This window comes from Amblyraja radiata, chromosome 39 (genome assembly GCF_010909765.2).
Source record: "Amblyraja radiata isolate CabotCenter1 chromosome 39, sAmbRad1.1.pri, whole genome shotgun sequence".
Lineage (NCBI taxonomy): Eukaryota > Metazoa > Chordata > Chondrichthyes > Rajiformes > Rajidae > Amblyraja > Amblyraja radiata.
This window is the reverse complement of record NC_045994.1, coordinates 4,499,828-4,523,648: the sequence shown is the minus strand read 5'-3', so window position 1 is coordinate 4,523,648 and position 23,821 is coordinate 4,499,828. Positions and strand designations below refer to the sequence as shown.

The following is a 23,821-nucleotide window of genomic DNA, read 5'->3' as shown; positions in this document are numbered from 1 at the left end:
TCCAGTGTACCGATGACCACATATCTCCCCACAGCATCGGTTGTCTCGTCTATTGAGACCCATATTTTGTTGCATGCAACTTCATCTCTAATTTTCTGCACAACAATGTTGAAGTTGCTGTCAACATAATTTTTCTGTAATGATGACTCGCTTGGTATTTGTTCCTCTGTGTATTTCTCTAAAAAACCGCTGAGAGATTTGTTTTACAATTTCCTCAGCGGAATTCCAGCATCAATGAATGCCTTGCACAGATCACTCGAAAACTCAGGTTTGCGACTGGAGCCAGCAGTAAATGTAGTGAGGAGACAAGCTTGGGTGTTTCGCTTGGGTAGTCTACACCCCAGGGGTATCAACATTGACTTCTCCCTCCTCCCAATCCCAGCTCTCCTCCTTGTCCTACTGTCTCCGCCTTTTCCCTTCTTTTACCCACCCCCCCACATCAGTCTGAAGAAGGGTCTCGACCCGAAACGTCGCCTATTCCTTCTCTCCATAGATGCTGCCTCATCCGCTGAGTTTCTCCAGCATTTTTTGTCTATCTTTGATTTTTCCAGCATCTGCAGTTCCTTCTCAAATAGATCTTGGAGAAGACTGAACCAGCGGGCAGCGGCATGAACGAATGAACGACCGACGGTGGCGCCCCAGGTTTCGCCCTGGTGGTAGAAATTTTCTTGTAAGTTATACTATGTTAACACGTTAATAATAACCTATTAATATTAACGTGTTAACATAGAAAACGTCATTGTAATCACGGTACAACTAGAGAAAATAGCACCACCTTTTAGCAAAAACGGCATAAAAAGGCTGATTTAGGCAATCGATCGTGAAAAGGCATTATCTTGGTGAAATCATCAAAAAAGGCACTTTTGGCATTTATGGCAAAATCCTGGCTCTAATTATTACTGACTGTGTACCGCCTGGTTCATGTTTTCTTCTGTTATGGAACCTGGTTTGCTGCATTACTTCTTCATTTATCATCCTTAATTACCCTTCAAAGTGGGCAGTTTAGAGGTAAGTTCATGTTAATACGTTCATAGGTTATATGAGTGGAATTAGGCCATTTGGCCCACTCCACCATTCAATCATGGCTGATCTCTGCCTCCTAATCCCATTTTCCTGCCTTCTCCCCATAACCCTTGATACCCGTTCTAATCAAGAATTTTATCTCTGCCTTAAAAATATCCACTTACTTGGCCCACACAGCAAATTCTATGGCAATTCCATAGATTCAAGAAGTCAAGTCAAGTCAAGAGAGTTTATTGTCACGTGTCCCAGATAGGACAATGAAATTCTTGCTTGCTGCAGCACAACAGAATATTGTAAGCATAAATACAGAACAGTTCAGTGTGTCCATATAGCATCGACCATATATATACACAATAAATAAACAGATAAAGTGCAATAGGCTGTTATAGTTCAGAGTTTGTTTGATGCCGAGTTTAATAGCCCGATGGCTGTGGGGAAGCAGCTGTTCCTGAACCTGGATGTTGCAGATTTCAGGCTCCTGTACCTTCTACCCGATGGCAGTGGAGAGATGAGTGTGTGGCCAGGATGGTGTGGGTCCTTGATGATTCACCGCCCTCTGACTAAAGAAGTTCCTCCTCACATCCTTTCTAAAAGAGCACCTTTCAATTCTGAGGCTATGACCTCTGGTCCTAGACTCTCCCACTAGTGGAAACATCGTCTCCACATCCACTCCATCCATGCCTTTCATTATTCTGTAAGTTTCAATGAGGTCCCCCCTCAACCTTCTAAACTCCAGCGAGTCGAGGCCCAGTGCTGTCAAATGCTCATCATATGTTAACCCACTCATTCCTGGAATCATTCTTGTAAACTTCCTCTGGACCCTCTCCAGAGCCAGCACATCCTCCCTCAGATATGGGGCCCAAAGCTAAGTACAATGGATCTTTCTATTACCTAGAGAGGGAAAACAGAACACATTTCCTTTCAGAAAGATCACAGGGTTATCAAGTCAAGTCAAGTCAAGTCAAGTTTATTCGTCACATACACATATGCGATGCGCAGTGAAATGAAAAGTGACAATGCTCGCAGACTTTGTGCAAAAAGACAAACAAACAACCAAACAAACTATAAACAGAATGGAACAGAATCACATATTTTACTTCGGAGTCACGTGAGTGACTACGTGAAGAAGGGCCGTCCGCCTGCGTGCGCGTCATTACGTCTGAAAGCAACGCGCGCAACGGACTGGAGAGGCACTGCCTCCTCCTAGCCGTTGGGATTTAAAAAGGCGGCAGGTAAGGAAAGTTGACCCACTTACCCTGCGCTTTCTGTTCGGGCTAAGGAAATTATTTGTTTTTCAGAGCCCCAAAAAATGTCGAAGAGACGGTCCGCGGGGAAACCAGCTGCCGAAGACCGCAGCATTCCTGGTAGTGGGCGACGGTCATTTTCGCCGACATTGCAGCCGGCATCAGAACCGGCAGCAGCAGACTTGGTGCAGGAGGAAAGCACCGTGGTGGTCCCGGCGGGGCGTAAAGCCACCCATAAGTCTGCCAGACCCGTAGACTCGGATGAGTCCGGGGAAGAGGGATACCGTCCCTCATCGGGAAGCGTCGGAGGACGACACAATGATAAACTCCGGAGAAAGGAGCAAAAAAAGGCAATTTAATAAAAAGCAGTGGAGTGGTTCAGTAATGTTAGTCCCTGGTGAGATAGGAGTTTACAGTCTCTGGGAAGAAACTCCTTCTCAACCTCTCCGTTCTCACAGCATGGCAACGGAGGCGTTTGCCTGACCGTAGCAGCTGGAACTGCTACGGGGTTATGATGACAATCATATGGTTTCATGCTCATCGTCGCTAGATAAACATGAGGTGCTGCTCCTCCAATTTGCGGTGGGCCTCACTCTGGCAATGGCGGATGCCCAGGAGAGAAAGGTCAGATTCGGAATGGGAGGGGGAGTTGAAATGCTGAGCCACCGGGAGATCAGGTTGGTTATTGCGAACTGAGCGGAGGTGTTGGGGGAAGTGATCGCCAAGCCTGCGCTTGGTCTCGCCGATGTAGAGAAGTTGTGTATGGATGGAGCCTGTCTGTCAGTGAGGTGAGTGTTGTTGGTGGATGGTTTGTTGTCCTGTTACATGTCTTTTTCGTTCTTTAATTTCTAACATGATGCTTTTTGATAATAGATCAACAAGTGGAACAAATGTGGTCTCACAATGAGTTGGTGAGTACTCTGGGTATACACCCTCCTCCATTTATAATCCTGAAAACCTGCACTTTGATCATAATCTATTTGTGCTAATTATCTTATCTTTGGTTTAAACCAGCATCTGCAGTTCCTTCTGACAAATTCTGCCCTGTACCCCATCCACGTAATGTTGGAACATAGAACAGCACAGCACAGGAACAGGCCCTTCGGCCCACAATGTCTGTGCTGAACTTGGTGTCAAGACCATCTCTTATCTGCCTGCACATATTCCCTACCCCTCCATTCCCTGCCTATCCAAAATTCTCTTCAAGCATGTCACAGCTTGGTTTGGGAACAGCTCCATCCAAGACAGTAAGAAATTGCAGTGAATTGTGGACGCAGCCCAGAACATCACACAAACCAACCTCCCTTCTATTGACTCCATCTACACCTCACGTTGCCTCGGCAAGGCCAGCAGCATCATCAAGGATGAGTCTCACCCCGGTCACTCCCTCTTCTCCCCTCTCCCATAGGGCAAGAGGTATAGAAGTGTGAAAACGCACACCTCCAGATTCAGTGACAGTTTCTTCCCAGCTGTTATCAGGCAACTGAATCATCCTACTGCAACCAGAGAGCAGTGCTGAACTACTATCTACCTCTGATGTCCCTCAGACTATCCTTAGTCGGGCTTTGCTGGCTTTACCTTGCACTAAATATTATTCCCTTATCATGTATCTGTACACTGTAAATGGGTCGATTGTAATGATGTATTGTCTTTCTGATGTACATGTGACAATAAACTAAACTGTACCCATTTACATCAGCCACCACCCCAGGCAGGAGTGAAATGAGAGCGTGGCCAGGGTGGTGTGGGTCTCTGATGAAGTTGGTTGCCTTTTATGAGGCAGCACCTCCTGTACATCCCTTCGATGGTGGGGAGGTCAGTACCCGAGGTCTTTCAACTGCAGCTCTAGTTCCTTAACAATGTCCATATGGAGTTGCAGCTGAACGCACTGACTACGGGCGGAGTCTTCAAGACCACTCTAAATCCCCCTGTGTAGGAAGGAACTGCAGATGCTGGTTTACACCGAAGATAATGACAGAATGCTGGAGTAACTCAGCGGGACAGGCAGCATCTCTGGAGAGAAAGAATGGGTGACGTTTCGGATCGAGACCCTTCTTCAATCAACGCGAAACATCGCCCATTCCGCCTATCTAGAGATGCTGCCTGTCCCGCTGGGTTACTCCGGCTTTTTGTGTCTGACTGACCTCCACTGAAAATTAGACCATTCCTCATGCTTTATTTACTAACACTAAAATTTGAATATATTCAAAAGCTCTTTGCTTATCAAGAAGGAATGATTTACGGAAGATGGAAATTACCCTGGGGCTGTTGCTATTTACAGCGCAGGCTGGATAAAGGGAGTCTTTGAATGTGGCTCTGGTTGAACACAAAGAGCAGGCAAATTCCCTGCCCTGGACCTATGTGGTTAAGACTTAAAGAGACAGATTCACAAATGGAAAAACACAGAGTGCTGGAGTCCAAGGTCCACATATTAGACATACTGGAGCATCCCTGATCATCTTTCCTCCTTCTTCATGCGTTTGAGGCAGCAGAGGTCTGCAGCAGGGTGATGCCATCCGGTTCGACATCCGTAGGTGCCCGCCCTAAACGAGGCGCATGCTCCGGGTTGGCGCCAAGCCACGGCGACTGAGGTTGCATTTCTGCTGCTGCTGTCTCTGTTTGTTGTCAGTTGACAGGGCCCACCACCACAGGGAGGTCGACAACATCAGCCCCATCTTCTTTCCTGCAGAGTGACCAAAACTGAGTTCAAGAACCCACATGTCTCATAGACCTCACCAAATGTTCAAGGCTGCTGCTGGGATAAGATGGAAAGGAAGGTCATAAGGAATAGGAATAGGAATAGAATTAGGCCATTCAGCCCGGATCTATCTCTCTCTCCTAACCCCATTCTCCTGCCTTCTCCCCATAACCTCTGATACCCGTCCTAATCAAGAATCTATCTATCTCTGCCTTAAAAATATCCACTAACTCGGCCTCCGCATTCTTCTGTGGCAAAGAATTTCACAGATTCACCACCCTCTGACTAAAAAAAAGTCTCCTCATCTCCTTCCTAAAAGAACGTCCTTTAATTCTGAGGCTATGACCTCTAATCTTAGACTCTTCCACTAGTGGAAACATCCTCTCCGCATCCACTCTATCCAAGCCTTTCATTATTCTGCACGTTTCAATGAGGTCCCCTCCTCGTTCTTCTATAACTCCAGCGAGCACAGGCCCAGTGCCGACAAACGCTCATCTTATTTTAACCGTTAACCTACTCATTCCTTGGATCATTGGTGTAAACCTCCTCTGGACCCTCTCCAGAGCCAGCACATCCTTCCTCAGATGTGGTGATCAAAATTGCTCACAATATTCCAAATGTGGCCTGACCAGCGCCTTATAGAGCCTCAGCATTACATCCCTGTTTTTTGTATACAAGCTTTTTTTAAATGAATGCTAACATTGAATTTGGTTTCGTCACTACTGATTAAATGAGCATCATGTCTTGGTCCATTCCAGGATGATGGCTCTGATGATGGAGATACCTATGAACCACCGCCAATTGAACGCCCCATGATCAACCCGATACCTGTCAAAATGAATAACACTAGTGAATACGTAGGTAAGAAATTGCTACCTTATTTAATCCTCAATTCACACATTCTTTATTACAGCGAAACTGTCAAAGTTTAATTTTTTGTTTATTTTAGAGATACAGCGCAGAAACAGGCCCTTCGGCCCACCGAGTCCACGCCGACCAGCGATCCCCGCACACGAACACTATCCCACACACACTAGGGACAATTTTACAATTATAATGAGCCAATTAACCTACAAACTTGCATGTCGTTGGAGTGTGGGAGGAAACTGATGATCTCAGAGAAAACCCACACAGGTCACAGGGAGAACGTAAAACTCCGTACAGACAGCGCCCGTACACAGGATCGAACCCGGGTCCCTGGCGCTGTAAGGTAGCAACTCTACCGCTGTGCCAGGAAGGAATTATTTCAGGAAAGATGGAAGTAATGGTGTGGAATCTGAACTTTAATTTAGTTTAGAGATACAGCATGGAAACAGGCCCTTCGGCCCACCGAGTCCACGCTGATGATCGATCACCCGTTCACACTAGTTCTATATGATCCCACTTTCTCATCCACTCCCTGCACACCAGGGGCAATTTACAGAGGCCAATTAGCCTACAAACACACATGCCTTTGGGAAGTGGGAGGAGACCAGAGCACCCGGAGGAAACCCACGCGGTCTCAGGGAGAATGTGCAAACTTCACACACAGCCAGCACCCGAGGTCAGGATCGAACCCGGGTCTCTGGTGCAGTGAGGCAGCAGCTCTACCCGCTGCGCCACCGTGCCGCTCATTGGCCTCAATGTTCAATGCAGCTTGATTACACATCTGGGATTCTTGAAATGTTGACATTTAATCCAACTCAAACCTCTATTCCTTGCAGTTACCACAATCAATGCAGCACAAATTAAAATTAAATGTATAGGAAGGAACTGCAGATGCTGGTTTAAACCAAAGATAGACAAAATGCGCTGGAGTAACTCGTAGTTGACAATAGACAATAGGTGCAGGAGTAGGCCATTTGGCCCTTCAAGATCAGCCATTCAATGTGATCATGGCTGATCATCCCCAATCAGTACCCCGTTCCTGCCTTCTCCCCATATCCCCTGACTCCGCTATTTTTAAGAGCCCTATCTAGCTCTCTCTTGAAAGCATCCAGAGAACCTGCCTCCACCGCCCTCTGAGGCAGAGGATTCCACAGACTCACAACTCTAGTTGGTCGGGAAGCATCTCTGAAGAGAATGAATTGGTGACGCAACAGGTCAAGAACCTTCTTCAGACTAAAGAAGGGTCTCGATCCGAAGCGCCACACATTCCTTTTCTCCAGAGATGCTGCCTGTCCCGCTGAGTTACTCCAGCATTTTGTGTTTATATGTTAAGCACAAATCAAGGTTTTTTGATGGAATATTCTCCACAATCTCCCCTTGAATGAATAAATATGGCTCCAAAACCTCTACAGAAGCTGGACAACATCCAGGGCAAACTAACAGGTCAGGCAGCAGCCATGGAGACGGAGATAGTTTCAAACTGCAACATGTCTGAGTGCGTAGAGGGCTGTGGTCAGTATAATGTGTGTAGAGTAGTGATGGTCTGTATATCGTGTGTAGGGAGGTGATAGTCAGTATAAAGTGTGTGGAGCGGTGTTGGTCAGTGTACTCATTATTGCCAGTGTAAAGAGGTTTAACTGCCTCCTTATCTCTCTCATCCTTTCACCCGCCATCTCCACCCACCCCCTGTGCTCCCCGCACCAGGCTTCACCTGCCCACCTTCCCTCTCCTCACCACTGTGGCTCAGTGCTGGAGTTGCTGCCTCACAGCACCAGAGACCCGGGTTCAATCCTGACTACGGGTGCTGTCTGTGTGGAGTTTGCACGTTCTCCCCCTGACCTGTGTGGGTTTTCGCCGAGTGCTCCGCTTTCCTCCCACGCTCCAAAGACGTACAGGTTTGTAGGTTAATTGGCTTCAGTAAAATTGTAAATTATCTCTAGTGTGTGTGGGATGGTGTTAGTGTGCGGGGATCGCTGGTCGGCACGGACTCAGTTGGCCGAAGGGCCTGCTTCCGTGCTGTACCTCTAAACTAAACTAAACCTGGTTCCATCTTTCACCTACTGGCCCCTGCCTCTCCCTCTGCCTCTCCCTCTGCCTCTCCCTCTGCCTCTCCCTCTGCCTCTCCCTCCGCCTCTCCCCCCGCCTCTCCCCCCGTCTCTCCCCCGCCTCTCCCCCCCGCCTCTCCCCCCCGCCTCTCCCCCCGCCTCTCCCCCCCGCCTCTTCCCCCACCTCTCCCCCTGCCTCTTCCCCTCCTCCCTATATACTGTCCATCCTCTTTACACATTCATTCCTGATGCAGGGTCTCAGCCCAACATGTCAAACATCCTTCCTTCTCCACAGATGCTGCCTGACCCGCTGGGTTTCTCCAGCCACGATAAGCTGCACACCACAATGGTGCACCATAGCACAGAGGAAGAAACCCGGGTTCGATCCCGACCACGGGTGCTGTGTGTACAGAGTTTGCACATTCTCACTGTGACTGTGTGGGCTTTCACCAGGTGCTCCGGTTTCCTCCCACACTCCAAAGACGTAAACGTTTGTAGGTCAATTGGCTTCTGCAAAATTGTAGATTGTCCAGAGTGTGTAGGATAGTGCTAATGTGCAGGGTGATCACTGGTCGGCACGGACAAGGTGGGCCGAAGGGCCTGTTTCCACGCTGTATCTCTAAGGTCTAAAGTCTAAAGGAAATTAATCTACTTCTACATCTATCTAGTTAATTTTCGTTTAGTTTTGCGATACAGCATGGAAACAGGCCCTTCGATTGATTGATTGATTACTTTATTAATCCCCTTATTCAGGGGAAATTCTGATGTCCTTGCAGCACACTAATAAAAATACAACACAGTATTCATAAAGAAATTCAACACCAAAACATCCCCCCACAGTGATTCCCACTATGGGGGAAGGCACAAAGTCCAGTCCCCATCCTCTTGTCCACCCATAGTCGGGCCTATTGAGGCCTCCACAGTCGCCGCCACGGCGCCCGCCGTTCTCGCCGGGTGATGGTACTCCGGCGTCGGGAGAACCCCCAGCGGCTTGGGGTGCCAGGAACGGCCGCCTTCCCACCGGAGCCTGCGGCTTCCAAGCCAACAGACCACGCCAGACGGAGCTCCGCACACTGGTGATCTCGGCGAGATGCAAGTTCAACGCCGCAGCTGGCCGCTCCGCAGAACCGCGGCTCCAGGATGTTTTCCTCGGCGGTATCAAGCATAGTGGAGTCCCAGCGCGGCGACCCAGGAAAGGCATCGCCCGCTCCGCAATAGCGCTCCAGCGCTGCACTGCCGCCAAAGCCGATGTTCTGCGCCGCCGCCAACGCCGATGTTCTGGCCAGGTCCCCTCACGGAAACGTCGCTCCAGGACCCGCTGGTAGGCCGCGAGGACAGGTCGAAGACGCTGCTCGGAGGAAGGCAACCCCTCCGACCAGGTAGGGACTTAGAAAAGCAGTTTCCCCCTTCCCCCCCACCACCCCCCACACATAAAAGATTTAGACCCCCCTGACTGTACACTTAACGAACTAAAAATAATAAAAAAGAAGGGGAAAAAACGGACAGCTGCAGGACAGGCAGCCGTTCAGGACAGCGCCTCCTCCGATGTGGGCCCACCGAGTCTATGCCGACCATTGATCACCTGCTCACACTAGTTATCCCACTGCAACGCCAGGGGCAATTTACAAAAGCCAATTAACCTACAAACCCGCATATCTTAGAGATGTGGGAAGAAACCGGAGCATCCGGAGGAAACCCACGTGGTCACAGGCGAACTTGCAAACTCCACACAGACAGCACCTATAGTTAGGATTGAACCTGGGTCACTGGCGATGTAAGGCAGACCAGAAACATCATCTATCCCTTGTCTCCAGAGATGCTGCCTGTCCCGCTGAGTTACTCCAGCATTTTGTGTCTATCTTCGGTGTAAACCAGCATCTGTAGTTGACCCCACAGACGAGCACCAGGCCTAAATCTCAAACACCATTTCTGATTTCATCCCTTCTAGCTGTCTGCCTTCCACAGCCTCCAACCTTATCGTTTCCCAGCCCTGCACAGCCCGTTTTTACCTTCTCCCCAAAATCCATAAACACAACTGCCCTGGCAAACCCATTGTTTCTGCCTGCTCCTGTCCCACGGAAAATAATTTCCACATACCTCGACTCCATCCTATCCCCCCTGGTCCAATCTCTCCTAACCTATGTCCAAGACACCTCACATGCTCTTCGTCTCATTAATGACTTCCACTTTCCGAGCCCCCACCCCCTCATCTTTACTATGGACATTCAGTCATTCTACACCTCCATCCCCCACCAGTTATTTCCAGCTTTTTGTGTCTATCTGTAGGTCCTTCCGACACAAGCTGCTCTGTGATTCAGATTCAGATTCAAATTTCACTCAAGCTAAAGATGAACCAAACTCCAGCTGTTTTCAAGGTGTTCTACTACAGTTGTATCAAAAACAAACAACCTGTGATAGCTTAATTGCCAAATTGAACCACTGGATCAGAATAGAAGTTCCTGCCTGCCTGCAATCTACTTTCAACGCATCTAAAGTCATTGAAACATTTAAGATTGTTAAGGGTTTGGACACGCTAGAGGCAGGAAACATGTTCCCGATGTTGGGGGAGTCCAGAACCAGGGGGCACAGTTTAAGAATAAGGAGTAAGCCATTTAGAACGGAGACAAGGAAACACTTTTTCTCACAGAGAGTGGTGAGTCTGTGGAATTCTCTGCCTCAGAGGGCGGTGGAGGCAGGTTCTCTGGATGCTTTCAAGAGAGAGCTAGATAGGGCTCTTAAAAATAGCGGAGTCAGGGGATAGGTTGTTATGGGGAAAGTTAAGGGGGAAATCTTTTAGGACCGAGATGAGAAAAACATTTTTCACACAGAGAGTGGCGAGTCTCTGGAATTCTCTGCCACAGAAGGTAGTTCAGGCCAGTTCATTGGCTATATTTAAGAGGGAGTTAGATGTGGCCCTTGTGGCTAAAGGGATCAGGGGGTATGGAGAGAAGGCAGGTACAGGATACTGAGTTGGATGATCAGCCATGATCATATTGAATGGCGGTGCAGGCTCGAAGGGCCGAATGGCCTACTCCTGCACCTATTGTCTATTGTCTATTGTCTATTGTCAACCGAGGCAGGAGTATTAACATCGAACAAGTCCTTATCACCATTCAGTGCCACCTGCAAGATAGCATGATAGCGTGCATGGAGGAACTGCAGATGCTGGTTATACACTGAAGATAGACACAAAATGCTGGAGTTACTCAGCAGGATTGACAGCATCTCTGGAGTGAAGGAGTGGGTGACTTTTTGGGTCGAGACCCTTCTTCAGACTGAGAGTCAGGGGAGAGGGAGTCTGGAGATACGGAAGGATTAAGGTGTTTAAAATGACAGATCAAACCAGACTATCAATCATAATCATACTTTATTAGCCAAGTCTGTTTTGCAATATACGAGGAATTTGATTTGCCATACAGTCATACCAATAAAAAGCAACAAAACACACACAATCCATTTTAACATAAATATCCACCACAGTGACTCCTCCACTTTCCTCACTGTGATGGAAGGTGAAAAAAAAAGTTCAATCTCTTCCCTTCTTTGTTCTCCCGCGGTCGGGGGCCTCGAGCCCTCCGTTGTCGTGGCGATCAAGCTCCCACATCGGGGGGGATCGCAGCTTTTAGGACGTTTAGGACGTAAATGTCATTTAGTCATTCATTCCTTTTGTCCCCTGCTTATATTCTTGAAAATCACATCAAAGACCTCCAACCAAGTCATCTAATGCTTTCAAAAGACACAAGATGCCGGAGTAACTCAGCGGGTCAGGCAACATCTATTTACAGAAAAGGAATGGGTGACGTTTTGGGTCGTGACCTTTCATCAGACTGAGAGTCAGGGGAAAGAGAAGCTAGAGGTGTAGGCAGAACAAATCAGAGCCGGCACTGATGACTCAGGAAAGATGGAGCCCACAATGGTCCACTGTTGACTGTAGAAGAGTGATTACAACGGGATACAAACAGTGAAACCAGGAAGATGACTAGTGTGGGGGAGATATGGAGAGAGAGAGCAAGGGTTACTTGAAATTACAGAAATCAATATTCATACCGCTGGGGTGTAAGCTGCCCAAGCGGAATATGAGGTGCTGCTCCTCCAATTTGCGCTGGGCCTCACTCTGGCAGTGGAGGAGGCACAGGACAGAAAGGTCAGTGTGGGAATGGGAGGGGGAGTTAAAGTGTTTGGCAACCGGGAGATCGCGTAGGCCTAGGTGGACTGAGCATGTGTTGAGCGAAACTATTGCTGTGCTTGGTCTTGCTGCAAACGCGGATACACGAGATGAGATTGGAGGAGGTGCAAGTGAACCTCTGCCTCAAACACATCTTATACTTTCTATGGTTGTGAAACCTTTCTTTTTTCAGAGCGAGCCATCAGAAGCAAGCCGGTCCCAAGTATCCCAATGACTGGACCTAAACGACCAGTGAATCTCCCAAAGGTACTTGCGATGGCTCAAAACGTTGCCTGTTTGGACATTGTGGGTTCCTGGTGACTCAGTAACTTGGTAGAACACAAAGTACTGGAGCAACTTAACCGGTCAGGCAGCATCTGTGGGAACATGGATAGGTGACGTTTCAGATGGGAACCCTTCTTTGCCACAGTGGTCGGGAATTCATCGCCACAGAAGGCTGTGGTGGCCAAGTCAATGGATATTGTTAAGGCAGAGACTGATAGATTCTTGACTAGTACGGGTGTCAGGGGTTATGGGGAGAAGGCAGGAGAATGCGATTGAGAGGGAAAGATAGATCAGCCATGATTGAATGATGGAATAGACTTGATGGGCCAATTCTGCTCCTGAAACCTATGAACATGAACTTCTTCAGACGGAATGCAGGGGGCGGGGTGAGAAGAAAGCTGGAAAAGGGGAGGGGCAAGTCAAAGCATGGCAGGTGATAGGTCGTCACGGGCGAGGAGGATTCTTTGACAGGCAGATGGTTTGGAACAAAGGTCAGAAATAAGAACAAGAGGTGCGCGACAGGTTTGAAGAGTGGCGGATTGTGAGGCAAGAGGGAGGAAGTAACAGGAGAGAGAGGAGTGGGGGTGGGGAGGCGGAAAAATGGGGAAACAGTGTACAGTTCCCTCAGGGACAACGTTTCCACACAGAGCGTTATGTAACGGGTAACACAGTCCGTGAGTCCATCAAATCCATGGTTCTTTGTTATCACGTTTACCAAGGTGCAGTGAAATTCTTTTTTTTTGTATACAGATCAGTAAAATTTTAGGTGACGTCTCGGGTCATAGACATAGACATAGAAAACAGGAGTAGGCCATTCGGCCCTTCGAGCCTGCACCGCCATTCAATATGATCATGGCTGATCATCCAACTCAGTATCCCGTACCTGCCTTCTCTCCATACCCCCTGATCCCCTTAGCCACAAGGGTCACATTTAACTCCCTCTTAAATATAGCCAATGAACTGGCCTCAACTACCTTCTGTGGCAGAGAATTGCAGAGATTCACCACTTTCTGTGTGAAAAATGTTTTTCTCATCTCGGTCCTAAAAGACTTCCCCCTAATCCTTAAACTGTGACCCCTTGTTCTGGACTTCCCCAACATCGGGAACAATCTTCCTGCATCTAGCCTGTCTAACCCCTTAAGAATTTTGTACGTTTCTATAAGACCCCCCCTCAATCTTCTAAATTCTAGCGTGTACAAGCCGAGTCTATCCAGTCTTTCTTCATATGAAAGTCCTGACATCCCAGGAATCAGTCTGGTGAACCTTCTCTGTACTCCCTCTATGGCAAGAATGTCGAGACCCATCTTCAGACCGAAGAGGTCTCTCAACCAATTTCCTTTCTCCAGAGATGCTGCCAGACCCGCCGAGTTCCTCCAGCGTTTTGTGTCTATCTTCGGTGTAAATCAGCATCTGCAATTGTTTCCTACTCAGTGAGATTATCGCGGTACATAAGTACAATCCCCGGTTCAATACACAATGCATAGAAGCAGCCGACTGAGTCCGTTTGCCAGAGTCACCAGGTTGTGCCGATATTCCCCAAGTCCCAGCTGCAGCCGCAGGTCCGTTTCAGCCGTCATCTCTGTCCGGACGTCCCGCGAACCGCCGCCCTTCAGCGTTTGTGCCCATGAAGCATAAATCGTCGTATGTGTACCTTCAACGGAACTATGAAATTCTTACTTGCAGCAGCTTAACAGGCCTGTAAACACAATGCACACAGATAGATACACACTGGTCAACCTGAGGAGCACCTTCAGCAGCAGCAGACTGGTTCCACCAAGATGCAGCACAGAATGCCATAGGAGATCAATTTCCCTCCTGGGATAAATACAGTCCAAACGTATCATATCGTATCGTAATATGTAGTAATTTTTTTAAATTCAATAAATTGATGAATGTAACAACAAAGTGCTTAGTGCAACGGAAGACAATGTGTAGACATTGAAAGTGGTTGAGGTTAATGTTGGGTAGGATTCAAGAGCTGGGAAACAGGTCCGCACGTGTGTGTGACGTACTTGTGTCTCTCTGTTACTCACTGTCTGCTCTACATTCGCACAGGATGACGACGATGGTGAATATTTGGAGCTGGACATCGTGGAGAGTAAGTCCACTCCCTCCCGCCAGCTACTTTCTTGAAGAACTGGGTCTAACGAGCAGGAAAGTCTTCACTCTGGGGAGGATTTCAGAATTAAAGGAACGTCCTTTAATTCTGAGGCTATGACCTGTCGTTCTAGACCCTCCCACTAGTGGAAACATCCTCTCCACATCCACTCTATCCAAGCCTTTCAGTAATCTGTACATTTCAATGAACCCTCCCACCAATCCCCCCCCCCCATTCTTCTAAACTCCAGCAGAGTCTCCTATTCTTTATGACCTTATGACTTTAAGCTGCCTTTTCTTTGAAAACAACAGATTGGAAAGAATTATCATTGATATGTGCTCTTTTTAAAAATACTTAGGCTGCATATTTCCCAAGAGATCAGGAATATTTCAGATGGGATTACAGCCCCAAGGTTCATGTTCATAAGTCATAGGATCAGAATTAGGCCATTCGGCCCATCGGGTCAAGGGAAGAGCGGTCACGTCATGGCCCTGTTTCCACCAATCTTTCCACCACCACACACAAGAAGCAACAAGAAACACAAGACAGACACCATTGTATGCAGATGCCGAGAAGTGTGTTCAGCTCTGGCTGAACGACCTAATGTTTTGTGTGGACTCGATAAGAAGAAGAATCGAGTCTACTTGCCCATTCAATCACGGCTGATCTATCTTTCCCTCTCAACCCCGGTCTCCCTGTAAGCTTTAACGCCTTTACTAATCAAGATTCTATCAATCACCGCCTTAAAAATATCCATTGACTTGGCCTCCACAGCCATCTGTGGTGATGAATTCCACAGATTCACCACTTCCTGGCTAAAAAAAAATCTTTCTCATCTCCTTTCTGAAGGGACGTTATTTGACCCTAAATCCTATGCTGTTCATCTATTGTGCATTGCGCTCACATTTATTCTCTACAGGCCGAGGAAGTAAAAATATGCCAGATCCCCGACCGCTGCCAATCCTCCCTCGAGGTATACATCCACATCCACAGTAAGTGAACGCCATCTCTTACTGTACCCTGTGTAGGAAGGAACTTAAGGTGCTGGCTGGCACCAAAAATAGACACATGAAGCTGGAGTAACACAGCGGGTCAGGCAGCATCTCTGGAGAAAAGGAGTAGGTGATGTTTCCATTCAAGACCTTTCTTCAGGCTCAGTATTGTACTGGGCATCATCTGACATTTTGCACTCGAGGGTCTAGTGATCACATTGAATTGAAGTAATCCAAGGTTTGCGTTACAAACAGGACCAATGGGTCCTGAATAAAAAAAACATTTTACCTTTATAGTGAGAAGATCTGCTCGTCCTGTTACAGAGAGCACATGAAGGCTTTGGAGAGAGTGTAGTAAAGATTTCCCAGAATGTGGCCCAGATTAGAGGGTATTGAAAGTATTTAGTTTAGCGATACAGTGCGGAAACAGGCCCTTCAGCCCAATGAGTCCGCACCGACCAGCGATCCCCGCACATTAACACCTCCTACACGCACACTAGGGATTTATAAGATTATTAAGGGTTTGGACACGCAGGAAACATGTTCCCGATGTTGGGGGGAGTCCAGAACCAGGGGCCACACTTTAAGAATAAAGGGTAAGCCATTTAGAACAGAGACGAGGAAACACATTTTCTCACAGAGAGTTGTGAGTCTGTGGAATTCTCTGCCTCAGAGGGCGGTGGAGGCCGGTTCTCTGAATACTTTCAAGAGAGAGCTAGGTAGGGCTCTTAAAGATAGTGGAGTCAGGGGATATGGGGAGAAGGCAGGAAAGGGGACTGATTGGGGATGATCAGCCATAATCACTTTGAATGGCGGTACTGGCTTGAAGGGCCGAATGGCCTACTCCTGCACCTATTGTCTATTGCCTATTGGGACATTTTTTATATATATATATACCAAGCCAATTAATGTACAAACCTGTACAATTTTGGAGTGTGGGAGGAAACCAAAGTTCTCGGAGAAAACCCAAGTGGTCACGGGGAGAACGTACAAACTCTGTACAGACAGCACCCGTAGTTAGGATTGAACCCTGGTCTCTGGCGCTGCAAGGATCATAAGAGAGCAACTCTACCATTGTGCCACCCTGATGCACATTACAAGGAGGGGTTGGGCAAATATGGGCTGCTTACTCTGAAGATCTGATAGAAGTATATAAAATTATGAGAGGCAGAGATTGGGCAGACAACAAAGGTGGAAATGTCAAAGACTAGAACGCATAACTATAAGGTCAGAGGGACAAAGTTTAAAGGAGATGTGCGGGGCACGTTTCTTTACACAGAGAGTGGTAGGTGTCTGGAATGCACTGCCAGGGGTGGAGGTGGAGGCAGAAATGACGATAGTCTTCAGATTGGCACATGGATATGGAGGGGTGGAGGGAAATGGATCATGTGCAGGCAAACTTGGCATCATAATCGGCACGAATATTTTGGGCCGAAAGGCCTGTTCTTACACAGTACTGTTCCATGTTCTTTGTTCTATGTTTGCAGGGCAAAGCTTCCTGTTCCTATTGGGAAAGCGGTGAGTATTATTACCGAACAGCACACGATGAACAACTAAATTAAGATCATAGTCTTCACCAGTTGCAGTCATAAGGTCATAAGTGATAGGACTAGAATTAGGCCTATCGGCTCATCAAGTCTACTCCACCATTCAATCATGGCTGATCTAACTCTCCCTCCTAACCCCATTCCCCTGCCTTCTCCCCATAACCTCTGACACCGGTACTAATAGTAAGTTTAAACGAGAACTTACCAGTTTGAAGTTTGATCTGTATTTTATGAGGAGTTACGATGAGGGATTACGTGAAGAGCCCGCTCAGCACGCATGCACGGCATACTTCAAAGCAGCGGTGTGGAATCACAGATAGACACAGTTATTGAAGTAAACATAGTAAAGACAAGGAGACGTCAGTTTATCAGTTTGACCCATATTATTGAGGGTGGGAGCGGAGGGCACGTAATCCCTCATCGTAACTCCTCATAAAATACAGATCAAACTTCAAACTGGTAAGTTCTCGTTTAATCTTACTATTTTACTTCGGAGTCACGTGAGTGACTACGTGAAGACTTCAAAGCTCTGTGATTTCAAACCGTGTAACAGGTATTACTTCACGCACTGCCGAAGTCCTTGAGGGAGGAAGTGTGTTATCGTAATCAACCAATGAATCTGTTTGTAGAAAAACACAATGGTATTTTTTAACAATAACAACAAAGAAATTAAATTGTTCCCCTGGGCCTGAATTAAATATTTGCAGTCTGTAAAATCTTTTCTGCAAATAAAACAGGTTTTGCCAACGGCTTATTATAAAATTTCTGAACGGTCTTTCCCCCGACCATCCTGCTGTAGCCAGGATGTGGTCTATAGGCACGTCCATTCTTTTAGCCGTCGACGTGGATGCTGCCCTGGTGGAATGAGATTTGTACATGTTAGTGTTTATCCCAGCAGCTTTTAGCACCTGCTTGAGCCATCTCGCAATGGTTTGGCTCGTCACCCGACCATAAGGTTTTTTATGACTGACCCACAAGGCTTTTCATCTCCCTCGAATATTTTTGGTTGTGTCTATGTAGGATAGTAGGTGGGTCATGACACATAACCGTGGTTCTGGCGGGTAAGCCCGGAATTCCACGACTGGATTAGGTGTTCCTGGTCTGCTCTGTTTGATCAGTCCCTGGATAACGACCGAGACCTGGTCTGGAGCTGTGAGCATGCTGTCCAGTCGCAATAGGTGTAGTGACTGGACCCTCTGCGCAGATACAAGTGCCATCAACATGAGTGTTTTGAGCATAGATTGTTCCAGGTTGAGGGATCTGGCTGGTGGCCATCCCCTGAGGTATGTCAGGACCACACTGACATCCCATATATGGGTGTACCTTGGTCTAGGGGGTTAGAGTTGTAAATACCCTTCATTAGTTTGACCACCAGCGGGTGGGACCCCATGGCCTGTTGTCCTGGGCTGGTGTTTAAATAGACAGGCAGAGCACTTCTAGCTGTGGTGAAGGTTCGCCAGGAATTCCAGTACGTTGGTAACTGTAGCGGTTGAGTAGGTGGTCCCTGTATCCAAGCAGTACTTCTCCTATTTTTTGATGCTGGACAAGTGCTGTTTTTTAGTGGATGTTCGGAGGGATACTGACATGGTGTCGACGGTTTGTTCTGATAATCCCAGTCCCAGAAGTGGTTTGTGCAGAATCTGCAACCCAGGAGTTTGATTTTTTCATGGCACGGGTGGCTTGTGCCCGACACTGGGTGTTAATAACTCTGGGTCACTGGGGAATACCATTGGAGTTTCAACAACAATGTCATGGAGTATTGGGAACCATGGCTGTGTAGGCCAGTCGGGTACTATCAAAATACCTGAAGCAGAGTCCATTTGTATTGTGCGTAGTCCCCAACTGATGAGGCAGAAGGGAGGAAATGCATAGAAGAAGAATTTCCCCAATCCAGCGCGAACACATCTACCGCTGCTGCCTCAGGGTCTGGTTCCCAAGCGACATACATAGGTACCTGGTGATTTAGCCTTGATGCAAATAAATCGATATCTGGCGTGCCATATTGGTTGATAACTTTAGCAAATTTTTTGGGGTTTAACATCCATTCGATGTTGTCATTAAATTTACGTGACCTGGTGTCTGCCACTGTATTTAGCTTACCTGGCAGGTAATGTTGCTGATAGCCAAATATGTCTTTCGACACACCATTGCCAAATTGTGTTGACCAACTTGTCGCATGATACCGATTTTATGCCGCCCATATGGTTAATGTAGGCCACCACCGTACGATTATCTATTTGTAACCATACATGCAAGTGATGCATATTTGTGCATATGATTTTAAACCATAAAAGTCACCCAACATCTCTAGATAATTAATGCCCAGTGTAAGTGGTAACGATGACTCTGGGTTAGTCCATCTACTACTTGTGCTGGCTATAGAGTTAGTTGCTCCCCAGCCTTGAGCACTGGCATCTGTTTGGATAACTAACGTAGGGTTAGTGATGATAATAGGGCTGAAACTATGCCAAACGTTTTTTGCCCACCACTGTAGTTCTGATATTGCTTCAGTGGGTAACTTTATGACACGATCATAATGACCTGTATGTCGTTTTGGTGTCTGTACCTTTGCTCTTTGTAAGTTTTGACAGTGCAAAGGTCCGAATCATTAAATTGTTGCATGATTGTGCCAATTCAACTGTTTTGTCTCTTGGCAATGTTACAGTCATGTAGACTGAATTAATTGTGAAGCCCAAGTAGTCCATGATTGTGGATGGTTTCAACTTAGATTTATCTGGATGTAAGACAATCCCAGGGTTTCGAATAACTGTTTGGTAGCTGATACAGCTAACATAGTCAATTCCATGGTCTTGCCTATTATTTAAGATATCATCAAGATATGCCATGACAATATGTTTTTGTCTTCTGAATATTGCCAGAGCTGGTTTTAGTATCTTGGTGAATAATCTTGGGCTGATGTGAACCCATTGGGTAATGTTTTAAACTGCCATAGATGCCCCATCCAGGTAAATTTCAGGTATCTGCGATGATCCTTGTGAATGGTACTAAATAGTAAACATCTTTAAGATCAATGCTTGCCATGAAGTATCCTTTGGAAATTAGTTGTTTGGCAGTAACAACCGTTTCCATTTTGAAATGTATATACTTAACAAACATATTTAGTGAAGTTAAGTCAATGATGATGCGACATCCACCATCTTTTTTGGGTTTAGTGACGAATATTTGATACGAATTCCAAGGGTTCATGTTTTCCAATGATACCCTTTGTAATTAGTCTCACCAGTTCAGCTTGTCCCTCTCGTTTCTTTAACGGAGAGGGAAAATACCCTCTGGGGTAAATGTTGAACTGGTGGCAATTTTTCTAGTATGAATTGTATTTTGTATCCACTAATGCCATTGAGTATATACTGATCACTCGTGATAGACTCCCGTGCTTCTTAAAACAGGTGTAATCTCCCCCCTGTTAGTATTAAGCCCCTATTTTCTATATGCTGGTAGGAACCAGACCCACCTACCTCCATGGTTATGGGTATTGTTCTGTTTCCTGCCGGTCCAACGAGTCTTGCATGTCGTCTGACGTGGCGGTGATGTTGGGGGGTGGCGCATTTTCCATGTGGTCCGCTCTGGGCCCTGGTCTAAAGAAGACTTCCGGGGATAGAATGCGGACCCCGAGCTTTACACCAGTCCCATATGGTAGACGTCGACTGGTGGACGCGATGGGGTGCTGCTGCTTAGGAATTATTGGTTTTTAAAGCCTCTTCCATATCCTTCATGTGCTTTGTGAGGTTTTTGCCAAAGAGCAGTGGGTCTGGCTCAGTGGCTGGGGTATGCACAAACCCGCAAATTTAGGATTTTATGGCAGGTTTTATGATTTGTTTACGAAGGTTGTGGTCATCTCCATATTTGTCCACGGAACGAACAAACGATGTGATGGCTGACGTCAGGAGCCTGAGGATCCGCTGCAGTTTCCTAAAGCCTTATTGACCACCTCTCCTGTAGGGCCTGTTGGAGAGGTGGTTAATGCTGGCCGCTGGTTTGGCCTTTAACGGCCTCCTGCACGTGGGGTTGCCACGTAGCGGTCCACCACACCCAGCAGCTCTTCCTGTTCCTGCACCCCTTGCATACTCCCGAGATCTTCAGCCATCGTCCCCTCTTCTTGACCAGCCCAGTCCTGGTCACCAAAGCTACCCTCGGGTAAGGAGGAAGCAATGGGCAGTGCGCAAGGCACTGTGGAGGGAATGCCTGAACTCCCCCTGCGAGAGCGCCCCTCACAAAGCGCGTCTCGCTGGAGCTCCTGCTCCAGGAGCCGCTCCATGCGGCTCAGGCGGCTGTCTCTCCCCCGGGCGGGTGGAGAGACGTCCCCTTCCGACAAGTCGGAAGCCACCGGCCGGACGCCTCTTCCGTGGCTTTACTTCCAGCCCGCTACTCAGGCGCTAGCGGGCTCGGCTCGGCACGGTGTCGGGAAATAGCGGAGCGCCGGGTAAGCGGTCCTACCGCCTTGTTGCTGCCCCCCCCCCCAGATGGAACGCTCCTCCGTGGAGTCGAGCGGGGGACAGGTTTGTCCAAGAGCCTTTCTTCTCTGCCTGAAAGCAGAAGGCTCCCTGTGAAAGAAAACCCGACCTCAGAGCTTACCTGACGGTCCGTTCTTTCACCTGTAGCGGGAGCGCCTGATTCCCGATGCGGCCGCTGTTGCACTGCTGAACGTAATGCCGCGCATGTGTGCTGAGCGGGCTCTTCACGTAGTCACTCATGTGACTCCGAAGTAAAATCAAGAATCTATCTATCTCTGCCTTAAAAATATCCACTGACTTGGCCTCCACAGTCTTCTGTGGCAAATAATTCCACAGATTCACCACCCTCTGACTAAAGAAATTCCTCCTCGTCTCCTTCCTAAAAGAACGTCCTTTAATTCTGAGGCTGTGACCTCTAGTCCTAGACTCTCCCACCAGTAATAAAACAAGTGGTTCTGACTAGTCACTGGAATTGACCTTGGGTCTGCTTATCAAACAAGTATAATAATGCCTACCCATATGCAGCTAAGTTTGATTTTAAAAATTAATTTAACTTTAATTTAAATTTAATTAAAAAAATCAAATTCACAATGTAAGTTCTTTTTCAGCTTCCTCCGAAACCTCCCTTGGCTCCAGAAGGTAGGTGTTTGCATTTCATTTCTTTCAAACCTTTAATATAAATCTTATTTTAGTTTATTGTCACGTGTACCGTGAGAAGCTTTACCTCTTCAATCTCAAAACACCATTGCAGTCACAGCAACAGACCAACTAGTAACATTTTTTTATATGTCATAATACTAGTCATCAAAAGTTTACTTGGAAAATTATCCTTTTCTTAGGATGGAGATATCTAAGTCTTGAGGACATAACTTTAAGGTAAAGTGTGTAGGAAGGAACTGCAGATGCTGGTTTACACCAAAGATAGACACAACAAGCTGGAGTAACACAGCAGGCCAGGCAGAGGCAGCCTCTCTGGAGAACATGGATTGGTGATGTTTTGGGTCGGGACATCACTTATTGCACTGTATCTAATGGAAACTTTTGATATACAGTGACCGTTTCGCCAGACACTTGCGCTCAGGCTGAGGCCTGCTGGATCTCCCGATTGTGAACCTGAACTCTCGGTTGCCAAACACTTTAACTCCCCTTCCCATTCCCACACTGACCTTTCTGTCCTGGGCCCATGGGCGGAAATCCTGGGGGGGCGAGGGGACGACAACACATCCCCCCCATGCTTTGAGAGGTGGGGGACAACCCCCCCCCCCCATGTTTTGTAGTCCGGACTTTATTAGACGCTTTCTAAGGGCTGAATCAACCCGTTCGTGGGGCCTTTCGGCGCCCGGTGCGGCTTAAAATCAAACTGCTGCATCGAGGCGATCGAGGCTCCCGATGTTGAAGCCCCCGCCGGCCGATGAAAGACCCCGTGAACGGGCCGATTCAAGCCCCACGATTCGGGGCGGACGAAGCTGTTGTTGCTGGAGTTCAGAGTTGGTCACCAACCAGGTCAGCTCCCGATGTTACCGTCCACAGGGCCCACAGCTGAAGCCTCGCTTGTGTGTGTGTGTGTGTGTGCGCATGCGTGTACGGCCGCCAAGAAATGGTGTCCCCCGCATGTTTTGGTAGCGATTTCCGTGCCTGCTTGGGCCTCCTCCATTGTCAGAGTGAGGCCCCAAGTAAACTGTAGGAACAACACCTCATATTCCGCTTGGGTAACTTACAACCCAACGGTTTGAACATTGAATGCTCCAATTTTAGGCGACCAGTCCACCCCTCTCCTCCCCCTCCATTTACATTCCTTCCTCTAGCTTCACATTTCACTGATCCATTTGTCTCGCATCTTCTGCATGTTATTTTGCATCTATGGCCTTTGTCCACCCAACCTATAAAACCCCCTTCCCCTCACCTGTGTTCACCTATTACCTGCCATGCTGTGCCCTGCCCCTCCCACTTGCAGTCTGAAGGAGGGTCTCGACCCGAAACATCACCTATCCATGTTCTCCAGGGATGCTGCCTGACCCACTGTGTCTTTTTCTGTAAACTAGCATCTGCAGTTCCTTGTTACTACAGACTGGGAACACTTTTAAGGTTAGGCTTGGTTTGCAATTTCAAAAGCCTATTTCTTTTTTCTATGTGGAGTGGTAAGAGTTAAGCTGTGTGCCTGTGTGTGTATGTGTGTGTGTGCCTGTGTGTGTATGTGTGTGTATTTATGTGTATGTGTATGTGTCTATGTGTGTGTATGCGTGTCTGTATATGTGTGTGTATATGTGTGTGTGTGTATGTAAGACTTCAACGCCAGGGTCGGCAGGACCAACACCTTTGGAAGGGTACCATAGGAAAAGAAGACATCGGGAACATCAACTCCAATGGAGCTCTGCTTCTCAGCAA

The 23,821-nt window shown here is 47.5% G+C and overlaps 1 protein-coding gene across 1 annotated transcript in view; it reads left to right on the top strand.

Moving 5' to 3' along the window:
* LOC116967409 (B-cell linker protein-like) overlaps positions 1-23,821 on the top strand; it is a 55,075-nt gene that overhangs the window by 7,994 nt on the left and 23,260 nt on the right. The window contains exons 2-8 of the mRNA XM_033013957.1: positions 3,141-3,178; positions 5,724-5,826; positions 12,236-12,309; positions 14,383-14,425; positions 15,345-15,417; positions 16,905-16,935; positions 22,045-22,075. Of these exons, the coding sequence (XP_032869848.1) occupies positions 3,158-3,178; positions 5,724-5,826; positions 12,236-12,309; positions 14,383-14,425; positions 15,345-15,417; positions 16,905-16,935; positions 22,045-22,075 (376 nt within the window). The 5' untranslated portion in view covers positions 3,141-3,157. The remainder of the gene's footprint in view (positions 1-3,140; positions 3,179-5,723; positions 5,827-12,235; positions 12,310-14,382; positions 14,426-15,344; positions 15,418-16,904; positions 16,936-22,044; positions 22,076-23,821) is intronic.